At 40.6% G+C, this 12,127-nt stretch overlaps 1 protein-coding gene across 1 annotated transcript in view; it reads right to left on the bottom strand.

Annotated features, from left to right (window-relative positions):
* The window catches only part of SLC18A2 (solute carrier family 18 member A2), a 45,999-nt gene extending 34,177 nt beyond the window's left edge, over positions 1–11,822 (bottom strand). The window contains exons 1-3 of the mRNA XM_043981953.1: positions 11,599–11,822; positions 10,654–10,804; positions 8,894–9,236 (exon numbers count right to left, since the gene is read on the bottom strand). Of these exons, the coding sequence (XP_043837888.1) occupies positions 8,894–9,236; positions 10,654–10,774 (464 nt within the window). The 5' untranslated portion in view covers positions 10,775–10,804; positions 11,599–11,822. The remainder of the gene's footprint in view (positions 1–8,893; positions 9,237–10,653; positions 10,805–11,598) is intronic.
* Between the last annotated feature and the right edge of the window lie 305 nt (positions 11,823–12,127).

Genomic DNA, 12,127 nt, shown 5'->3' on the forward strand with positions numbered 1-12,127 from the left:
ATATGTATATTTATGTAGAACCTCTGAAATCTATCCACAGACCCTTTGGCGGGGTCTATGGACCCCAGGTTAAGAATCCCAGTTCTAGACTAACTGTGAGCTAACCACAAAATTTAGTCTAAATCCAAAGGGCTCTCCACATGACAAAAGCTTCAAGTTGAAGTTAAAAGTGCCTAAAATTAGCCTGAAAGAGAGGAAGTGTCTGTATATCAATTGCTCAGAGCCAGGGACAAAATGAATCCACTACTGTGGGACTGGTTGGTGAGGAAGATACTTATTAACACAATTACACTAGAAGGCAGTGAATCATTGAGGCCTATGGACTTCACTGTCACATCTTGGTCATCCTAGAAATGGATGACATTCCCATCACACAAGCTGACATAGTCCTAAATCAATCTATCGGACTATTGTTGAGGTGGTACTTCTGTGGAAGAGTATCCAGAAGGTGTAGCCTCCCTCCTTTGCTGTCAAGCCCTTTTTATTTACCATTAGGTCAGTTTGTAGAAGGCAATTTAAAAATGCTTGAAACCCTGATATATACATACATGCATATATATACACACACATGCATATATATACATGTCTATACATACATATATGTGTATATATGTATATATACACATGCATATATGTCTATACATATACATATATGTGTGTATGTATATGTATATGTGTGTGTGTGTGTGTGTGTATATATATATATATATATATATATATATATATATATATATATGATTGCTTTCTTATATTAGATTGCTTTCAGTCTTGGGGAGGAGGGAGGGAAGGGAAGGGAGTGTGGGAGAAAAATTTGGAACTAAAAATCCTATGAAAACAAATGTTGAAACCCTGCTATAATGTGAATGATTAGCCTCTGTGACGTGAAGGCTCTAAATGTAGGGTAAATGTCCAGAATGCTCAAGGTATGATTTTAATCCCAATTCTCTCCTAAGAGGGCACAGGTATATATCATGTTATAAAAATAAATGTGCATATAAAATGAATTTCTCTAAATCCACTGGTAAATGCACCAAGGAAGCTTGCTCTCAGAGGGGATCCTATTGTGACTCCCCCCCTCCTATTATGGAAAGAATAATTACAAGCTAGTTGGTTGTTTTCATAATAAATCCATATTGCCACATGTCGGTTCTAAATATCCTATGGGTCATCATAGTATAGGTTGCTTCTTCTGTTAACACTTTCCTTGTTCTCTGAAATACATTATCTTGATTGTTCAGTATGACAAGAAACCCCCAATCTTCTCACCATTATCTCCTAACTTCAGAAGACCTGTTTTCTGTGTACTTAGCTAACAATATCTCCAACTGGAGAGTCTTTCCCCTAACAGCTGCTCTTCCTGTCAACTGAGAAATCGAAAAGGTCACTGCTTATTACCAGAAAGCTCAGTTTAGACCAACTTCCTGTGATTAGGAAATCTCTATATGTTAAGTACAAGGTCATTTTAGATAAGTTGTTTTTTGTTGGCCTGACGATAATTTAAACTAGACAGTGTTTGGAGTAAACAAATCGCTGTATCAGAAGTCAGTAGACCTTTGGACTAGTCCTTTTATTTAACATATTCATTTATTCTCTCTGGGCAAGTCATTTTCCTACTTAAGGCCTTATTTTTTCCCTATTGATAAAAAATCAAAAGGTCGGAGTGGATGAACTCTGAAATCCCCTTTCCCATGCTCATAGTGTGATTCTCTTGGAAAACCACCTGGATTTCAAGTTATACCAGAAAATTACAGTAACCCAATCACTCACATTGATATGTTTTTAAAAAGCAGGTCTTGGAGACAGTGATGAACATAAGATGAAGTTGGAGAAGATACCCTGTTACTTGAAAGAGCTGAGAAATCAAACTGAGCCTGGCCACCTTGGAATAGATTCCATTCTAAAAATTTTCTCAATATTGACCCTCATGCTTCTCAAATGAAATGTGTTCTATTCACCACTACCACCACCACCTTTAACAACAACTTGACTTGACTTGATTTAGTATGAAAAGACTGAAATGGGATTTTCATATTGTCTCAGCATGAGTTGTTGGGTTTTTTTTCCTGGATTTTTATTCAGAAAATTCACCTTTGAGAATAAATGCTAAAAACCCAACATGCTTTTCATTTTTGTATGCTGGCCAAATGAAGTCTACTATGAAGCAGGGTATTTATCTCTCAGAAATATAATTCAAATTACCAAAGGCACTATCAGGCTTTGGTGAATTTAAGGATTGTTTTTTAATCTACTACCATTGCATATGACAAAAAGAGAAGACTATCAGACTCAAATCTGGACACTTCAACCTACCCATTCATTTATTAAACAAACTTTATAATAAGAATTTACATTTGCAAATATGTTAAGGTTTGCAAAGTAGCTTATATATGTATTATCTCATTTGATCTTCAATACAACCCCTTGAAGTCAGTGCCATTATTATTTCCATTTTATAGATAAGGAAACTCAGGCTTAATGAGATTAAGTGACTTCAGGGGTTAAGTGAAATAGCTTATTGAATGTCAGCAGTGGGACTCAAACCCCAATCTTTCTGATTTGTTTAATGCCTGTCACATGCAAGGTTCTGTGTTAGGTACTGTGGGAGATACAAGGATGAAAAACACACTATACATCCCTGTCCCCAGCACTGACCCAGAATCAAAGGTAGACAAGGTAAGGAGGGCATATTATATAGGGGAGAGACAATAAGGGTAATTAAAAAAAATATGACTCTATAAATGCACATGCTGTTTCTGCTAGAAAATTCCATTCTCCATGCATTTTCCATGGCCCATAGGAATTAATTTTGTGATAGGTCAAAATTATACATTAGCGTGAAAGCACAAAACCTCTGGGAACCAGTGACATACAGAGCAGGCCATTTTCTTTCTTTCTTTCTTTCCTTTTTTTTTTTTTTTTGGAGGGCGAGGTTATAAGGGATAAGTGACTTGCCCAGGGTCACACAGCTAGTAAGTGTCAAGGTCCTCCTGAATCCAGGGCTGGTGCTTTATCCACTGCACCACCTAGCTTCCCCCTGGCAGGCCATTTTTGAACCCTGCCTAGGGTTTATCCAAGTTCTTCTGTCTTCAAGAAGCATAGTCTCATAGGAAGAATTTTCATTCACCTTGGAAACTATACAACTCAAAGATTTTAGGTTCCAATTCTGGCTCCATTATTGACTATATATATGACCTTGGGAAACTGGGCATAGTGGAAAGCAGACCTCAGAATCAAGACCTGGGCTCAGGTTCTAAGACGAACATATACTAGCTATGTGTGGAACCCCCTAAGCAAGTCATTCAATCCCTCAATGTCCCAGGCAATTGTGTTAGACTATAAAATGGGAGACAGTTGTATATTTGTGTCTGTAGAGGAATTCTCTTCCCCAAGAGTTCCCTACACCACCGAAATCACAGGTCTAGACCAACGACCTTGGACAATTCTCTTCAACTCTATACATTTCATTTTCCACATCTGAAAAATGAGTGGGGTGGTCTAGATCAGGAGTTTATAACATGGAGTCCATGAACTTATTTAACATATATGTTGATAACTATTTTAATCGGCCTACTTTACCATCCTCTGTATTTTCTAAAATCTAATAACGATCATTCTAAGGAGGGGTCCATAGACTTCATGACCCTTCCATGGCTTCATGTGACCCACAAAAAGGCTCAGAACCCCAATTCTAAGAAAATTTCTATCTTTTTATTCTACGGCCCCCTGGCTCTATCATTCTTCCAAGTTGAGTATTTTGCTCCAACTATACATCAAGAGTAGAAAATGGTTGAGTCTGTGTTGTGAATCATGCCCCCAAACTTCATTCTTTCCTCTTTGTTAAGGCCAGTCAAAATCTATAATAATAAAGCATTTTGTGGCCAGCCATATTATTTTTCATATTTAAATTACCTATAAGAAATATCCTGCACTGATTTACAAATAATAAGAACAATACTACCACAAAAGCCCAGTGACTGACCAAGAACTGCATGGTCTTGACTTTGTTTGATTCAACCTGATCCAAATAGAGAGAACCGAACAAGTAGATTATCATAGCAAAGGGTACAAACACACAATACAGTGGGGAAAGAAAGGAAAGTGAAAGGCAACATGGTATAGTGGGAAGAAGAGAGCCCAGAAGACCTAGGCCCTTATACCCAGGTAGCTAGATAGCATGGTCCAGGGTGCTGGATCTATAGCCACAAAGGCCTGAGTTTACATCCCACATTAGACACCTACTGGTTGTATGAACTTAGGCAAGTTACTTAACTCCTTGTCTACCTCAGTTTATTTCTTTTAATCAGGAAGGTGGAGATAATAGTAGTACCTAACTTCTTGGGTCATTGTGAGGATACAATGAGATTTTACTTGCACATTTAATTGCTACAATAAACGTTGTTGTTGTTGTTGTTGTTGTTGTTGTTGTTGTTGCAGACAATAGCTTGTGTGTGTGTGTGTGTGTGTGTGTGTGTGAGGTAATTGGGGTTAAGTGACTTGTCCAGGGTCACACAGTTAGTGTCAAGTATCTGATGCCAGATTTGAACTCAGGTCCTCCTGACTCCAGAGCCAGTACTCTATCCACTGCGCCACTTAGCTCCCCCAAGCAAGGCTTCTCTTAAGAGAAGGGTGTGGTGTATGTGTAGGTCCACACAAGTACATACACGTGCATATACATGTATTTATGCATATGTCTGCATACACAGAAACATACATATATGTGTTGTGTGTTTGCATATGTGTATGTGTACAACCTCAACCTTGGGCAACTACAGCATTAGTCTCATACTGAATGTTGAATAGTGAAAAAGCCACTGTGTTTAAACAACCTGCTTCCCTCAACAAAAGCAAAATGTTATGATATGAGCCAGCTTTAAAAACCCATTCATTTCCCATATGCATTTAGAGAACAGTGATGCTTCAATCATTTGGATCCCTGAGTTTCCCAGTATTGCACAGTGCCTTAACACCACTTCCACCCAGGTGTCTGGCAAGGGCATTATTATGATAATGTCTTCCACTTGGCTGTGTGCTAGATGAGCTCTTTGCCTTCTCAGAACACAAAACCCTGAGCAGTTTTCTGTAATTATATTAGATGTATTTTCCAGAAGTGCTCTTACTTAGTCTTCCCACACATAGAGACCCAAACATTTTTGAAAGCATGACTAGTTAAGTTTGTTTGGTTTTTCTTTCTTCTGACAAGAAGATGTGTTGTTCTATTTAAATTGGTACTTGCCAGTGAGGTCATAATCTCAAACCAGACTTGGATTAATTTTGTGAATATATTTTGCCCCCCTGCCATCTAAAAATAGTTTTCTGACTAATTGACAAGAATAAGGTCAGGATGTGGTTCGGAGCATTATCGTAGCTTTAATATGACCTTGCAGTCTGCTACTTAGAAGTCTAGGAAATTGATAGAGACAAGTTATAAATGTGCATAAAGTCCTCCTGACTGTGGGTCAACAATGCCTTCTTTCTAGTCCTGTGGTTTCTAATGGTATAACTCCACAGTGTACATGTGATCAACCAGTCAAAGGTTGGGAAGATGGATTTTGTCACACCTTCCTCCTGGCATGAACCCCTTTGTTGTGGTGGTGGTGTTTTTCAGTTGTGTCCAACTCTCCATGACCCCATTTGGGGTTTTCTTGGCAAAGATATTAGAGTAGTTTGCCATTCCCTTCTCCAGTTCATTTCACAAATGAGGAAATGTGCCAATCAGGGTTAAGTAACTTGTCCGGGGGCGGGGCACACAACTAGCAAGTATGAGAGGCCAGATTTGAACTCAGGAAGATGAACCTTCCTGGCTCTAAGCCTGGTGTTCTATCCACTACAACACCTAGTGAACCCCTTAGACCTTTAAAAACATAACCTCAACCCAAATAGCCATGTAGGCAAGACTCCCTTATCCTTTACCCTTGTATCATCCTCCACTCCTTTTGACTTGTGACTGCTGCAGGAGGCATCAGGCAGTGGCCATGCATTATTTCCCCCCAAACCCCAGGCCTCTTTTGAATTTTTCTATTTCCATGGAGGGTACCCTAAGCCTTCTAGTCTTCCAGGTTCTCAACTTCCTCCTTATTTTTTAACTTATCACTCAGTTGAAACTGCTTTCTTCAAAGATCTCTTAATTACCAGATCTCATGGCCTTTTTTTCAATCCTCCTCCTCCTTGACCAGTGGAGCATTTGACACTGTGGAATATGCTCTTCTCTTTAGGATGCTGAAAATGATGTGGGTCACCTATCAACTCTCACATCTCTCATATCTACCTATAAAAATCCTCCTATATAAAAAGTTTTTTTTTTAACAAGTTTTGAATCCATTTGTTAAAATATAAAAAATCAATACCTTCCGACAAGTTTGCAACAACTGATCAGCTTCAAAGAAAATGGAAACTTACTACCTGAATTTCAATGAAAATTTTTACGTAATTGGTGGATAGGATTGAAAAACTGAATATCACGATTTAGTAAAAGGCAATAATGTGCTTCCTCCATTTAGAGCTAGGTATCTTTGTGACAACTCTTTTTCATCTATGACAACCATTAATATCCAATTTTGTAATAAAATGAACTGAGAATCAGATCTTCCAATCACTGTAACAAAAAGTTTTAGGCCAAGATTTTCAAAAATGGTGAAGTATATTCAATCATGTTGCTTTCACCAAAGTATCATTATTAATAACAGTACTTTAGTGAGAACAAAAAAGGGTTTGTGTTATTAATCAATAAAATATCATTTCAACTTCATCTTTTAAAATTTCTATTTGGGAGCAAGTTGTTAATGCATATAACTGTTGGTACAATAGGACATGTGTGTACTTTATAAATAAATAAAGTTTGGAAGCCATTGCTTTAGACAAAAAGCAATTCAGACTTTTAAGATATTCTGTTCTTTCACAGACACTCTGGGTCCTGCCACCCCGTCCTTTCTTCTTCATTCCCGATGCCTCTACTTTTGTGCATCTCTGGACCTTGTATCCTGCATGATTGGGCTGCCTGGTCTCCTAATCCCCAATTCATTCTGTACACTGCTATGAACTTAATCTTTCTGAGACTTTACTCTGTTCAAGAATTTGCCTTGATCAAGAATTTGGAATGATGCCTTATTGCCTGACCTTGTGGATCTAAATTTTCTGGCTTAGTTTTCCAGACCTCCCATAAGTTGTCTCCAGTTACCTTCCCCTTATTTCTCACTATCTTGCCTTTCCTCACCCCTACTCATCCCCCACCATACTAATTTCTTCCTTTGTGCCCCCATCATTCTCTCTCCCTACACCTCCTTCATTGGCCTAGGTTAGAAAATTTTGTTACCAAGTTTTTATAAGTAGATGTGAGAGGTGTGAGGGTTGATAGGTGACCCACATCATTTTCAGTATCCTAAAGAAGTATTGCAGAAGAGCATAGTCCACAGTGTCAAATGCTCCACTGGTCAAGGAGGATTGAAAAAAAAGGCCATGAGATCTGGTAATTAAGAGATCTTTGAAGAAAGCAGTTTCAACTGAGTGAGAAGTTAAAAATGAGGAGGAAGTTGAGAACCTGGAAGACTAGAAGGCTGAGGGTGCCCTCCATGGAAATAGAAAAGTTAAAAAGAGGCCTGGGGTTTGGGGGGAAATAATGCATGGCCACTGCCTGATGCCTCCTGCAGCAGTCACAAGTCAAAAGGAGTGGGGGCTAATACAAAAGGGTAAAGGATAAGGGAGTCTTGCCTACATGGCTATTTGGGTTGAGGTTATGGGGTTTTGTTTGTTTTTTTGTTTTGGGGAGGCAATTGGGGTTAAGTGACTTGCCCAGGGTCACACAGCTAGTAAGTGTCTGAGGCCGGATTTGAACTCAGGTCCTCTTGAATCCAGGGCTGGTGCTCTATCCACTGCACCACCTAGCTGCCTGAGGTTATATTTTTAAAGGTCTAAGGGGTTCAATAGTTGTTGTAGTGGATAGAACACCAGGCTTAGAGTCAGGAAGGCTCATCTTCCTGAGTTCAAATTCAGCCTCTCATACTTGCTAGCTGAGTGACACCTCGGCGGCAAGTTAACCCTGTTTGCCACATATCCTCATTTGTAAAATGAACTGGAGAAGGGAATGGCAAACCACTTTAGTATCTTTGCCAAGAAAACCCCAAATGGGGTCATGGAGAGTTGGACACAACTGAAAAACAACACAACAACAACACTTTTTGCCAATAATGTCCAGATAATGTGTCCTAAAATTGAGGATTTTTAAGGACATGAGCATCAGATGATTGCCTCAGTTTTCCATTTAATTTCCTATGTGTAGACACAAACCCTAGCAGCTGGTAAAATGGAAGGAACTAGCACATTGCTTGTAGCTCCCAAGTTGCCTTTAAAATGCTATCTGTAATCTAGTCCCATAGATGTGTCATTTTTTTCACAGTGCTCCCTCTTGATCATGTAATTCAAAAGGAAGTTCCCCCAAAGAGGTCTGGAGCCAGGTTGGGGGAAATGGGGAAGAAACAAAGCTAACTGACACTTAAAATTCAGGACAACAATGCTGACTATGCAAAGGCTATTTTTGTAACTGCTCACTAGTCAATCCCAGCACTGAGAGAGATCAGGATGACAGTTCAAAGATGCTAGTTACTCTCATTAAAAAAAAAATCTCCTAAGGTTATTTTGGAGAGTAGAAAAGAAGGGAAATATGGGGATTCATCCTTAGCTAGCATTAGAGAAGAGACAATCAGAGAAGGGAAAAGGGAGGGACACATCAGTAGTTGGGTCACCCATTTACTGAGACTTCCACTGAAGACACCTCATGGATGAAAAAATGACAGATTCCAAGAGACAGAATAGCAAGATATTGCAGAAGGTAGGGAATTAGCTTGGGTAATATTACTTGGCAGATGTTGATATCAAATTATTTCACTAAGGAATGACCTACCTGTTAGTCAGTGGTCCTATGAAAGGGTTAGTGATAAGCTGTACGGTCGCTTTGGAAGCAAACAATAAGCCAACTTGAACGTTTTCATTGAGCAGGTCTCTGTCTTCCTTGGGGCAGTCAGATGGACTGCTGGTTGCATTGACCACCATTTGCTGTGTCACTGCCTTATAGGACTGTCCTCGACTGGGTGCTTTAGTGACATTTCCAGTGACCATTGTGGAGTTGTCGTAATAGGAGAAGATGCTGCTGAAGGTGGGAGACCCAGTTTCTGGTTTGGCCGTTTGTATTTCTGTGGCATTTTTTTCATGCTTAATGCTGTATAAATAACTGGGAATGATGGGTACTAGAAATACAAGCAAAATAGAAAAGTGGTTGACAATGAGTTCTCCTCAGATTGAATGGGAGGAGTAATTTGCTAAAGTCAGGACAATTTCACCTTATTTAGCCTTTCCTATTAAACTCTTACCTACTCAGGGACAATTAAGGAAGTGAATGGCAATTTATATCCTTTACCCTTTCCATATAGCTCCTTAATTCATGGTGGTTCACCATAAACCATCATTTCCAAGAAGACGGCTAGTTAAAAGGCAAAATATTGTCAGCATTTACCCAGAATTTTCAGTGTTTCTCCAGCCAAAGAATATATATAGCCATAAGTACATTTAAGGAAATGAAACAAGGAAATAGAAGTCTAAATTGCATTACATGTCATTAAAACACCACAGGAAATAGCAATTTTGCCACAAGCTTATTCTTTCTCTTCCATAAACTTGAAACCTGCATTTAGTATGTGGTCTGGGAAATTCATAATTCCAAAGAGTTTCAGAGAATACAAGCAATATCCAAGATGCCATTGAAGCCCCAGGTAAGTCTATTTGTTCATATCATCAGTATAAAAGAGCCAGAATAGTATATAGCCAAGAGCATGTGAAAGACCTGCGCCCTCTGTCCTTCTCTCTCACACAAGATTCTGAATCTATTTTGCCGTTCAGAAGACGTGTGTCCACCAAGCCTGCAAACTGAGATAACAGAAGCCATCTCATATTGAACCCTCTGTTACAAATGACACTTAGATACATTTAAAATTAGAACATTTCAGGGAAAAGAAAACTTATCAGATGCTTTTTGCTAATGGGGTTAATTTAGGAGACCTAGCTTTCCATTTTTCAAATAGGGATAATCTAATATAGTCTGAGGCTGAAACTGACGTCCTCTCAAAATTACCTTTGAAGCTAGTTAGGAAATGTTCTGGGCTCAGCACACTCAATGCCACAACTTTCACTCTCATTCCTTCTTATTTCGAGCTGGAGGAAAATGTTATTTGTCTTCATTTTTGTAAGGTAGACCTTAAAATAAAGTGCATCTTCTTTGATACTGAATGATTTTTTTTTAAGCCTGAAGACTATTAGGACTTTAGATATTTTTCTTCTGCAATAGAAATCTTTTCCACCACCATGAAACAGGGAGGGGGATATACTATCAAGAGGAAACATAAGTTCTTCTCTTTATCTGGAGAGTCAAGTTTGCTGATGTTACCACAAGGGAAAATGAAGCCACAAATAACGTCTCAGTAGCAAAAACAAAAACCTAGGATCTTAAGCCCCAACTTCTAAACATGTGCTTTTGAGAAGTGTATCAAATTTCTGTAATTTGTGCAAAAGCAAATCTCAAAAGTAGGGTTACTAGAAATGCATGGTGTAACTAAGAGGTATGACCCTCGATCATTTAAAAGGAAGCCAAGAAAAGAGGCTCCCACTTACCTACAACTGTGAGCAGCATATTGTCCAAGAGGATGGCAAGGAATACGATAAAAAGGATTAATTTCCTTGACTGCTGGCTCTCCCGGAGCCAGGAGAGGAGACCAAATTCACCCAGGGCCATGACTCCTCCGTCCTTTGGGCGTGACTCTTGCTGCAAATACCAAGGACATATAGTTAAATTAAACCTTGATTTGTCCATGCCTCTTGTTCTGTTTAGCCTCAAACATCCCTGCTTCTGACTCCATACACATCTTACAACCCGGGAAATGAGGGATGGTAGCGAACTAATCGAATCTTCATCCCCTTTTCAACTTCATCCCTTCCAAGTCGAGCTCGTTTGAGCTCTCGTTAACGAGACAAGAATGACTTTTTTAAAAGAAAATTAAAACGAAAAGGGATGGGGAGGGAGAAGAGTCTAATTTCAGAGGTATTTCTGCGGGAGAAGCCCAGAAGCGATGGGACCCACTTTCTTTACAAAGACTTTAACCCACTAAGGAGTCTGCCTCTGTCTCTGGTCCTGAGGAGGAGGAAAAGGATGTGTGTGAATTTGCCTTTAGGTTTTTTCGGTGTTCGCCAAGATCAGTAAAAGGCTTCATTCAATCTCCGCTTTCGGGAGAAACCCAGGCAGTACACGGATTTGAGCTGCCACTTGGGGAGAATTTGTCCCAAACTCCTCTCTCTTCCATCTCCCCCCCTCCAACTCAACCCCCAAATTCTCTCCGTCTTCTCTCATTTCCTCTGCCCCTAACTGCCCCTCCCTCCCATTTGGTCTCTCCACCCTCTCTTCCATGCCTTCGTCTCACTCCTACTCCGTCCCCGCCTAACATGGGCGGAGGGCGAGACCTTGCCCTCTCAAATTAGCCAAGCCAAGCCTGCCGAGTGTCTGAGCACTGGGAGGAGGTCGCGAGCCATTCCGGGGACCAGTCCTTCTCCAGTACCCCTTACCTAGGGATGTGCGCTGGGGCTGAGTTCCGAAGCGCAACTCCCAGCGGGGAGCTGTCCCAGTGAGTCGAATCCGTTCCGGCCGCACCAGCACCAGCCCGCGGCTGCTGGGGTAGCTAGCTCGGTCCGGGTCTGGGTGGGAGTCTGTGTCTCCACCTCTCGACGATGCCCTCCAGAGGCTCGGCTTTAGCGGGTCTGCTCCTTTGACGTCACGGCTTGATCCTTATCGCCCTTTCTCTGCCAACCAACCTGACCAGAGCATGAGAGGAGGGGGTGTGGAGGAGAGAACAGCCCCCTCCCACCAGGGCGACCGAAAGCCTGGCTTCTGCTCCGACACCACCCCTTGCCCCCCCCCCCGCCTCCTCCATCATTGCTCTCCCTGTGGACAGCTCACCAGACGTCAACCTGAGCTGCCTTTGACTACTAATTCTTGGAGTGTGTGTGTGTGTGTGTGTGTGTGTGTGTGTGTGTGTGTGTGTGTGTGTGTGTGTGCCCTTTAAAACTTGCAGTCTGTTCATTCAATCACTCAGAC

This window comes from Dromiciops gliroides, chromosome 2 (assembly GCF_019393635.1).
Source record: "Dromiciops gliroides isolate mDroGli1 chromosome 2, mDroGli1.pri, whole genome shotgun sequence".
In the NCBI taxonomy this organism is placed as follows: Eukaryota; Metazoa; Chordata; class Mammalia; order Microbiotheria; family Microbiotheriidae; genus Dromiciops; species Dromiciops gliroides.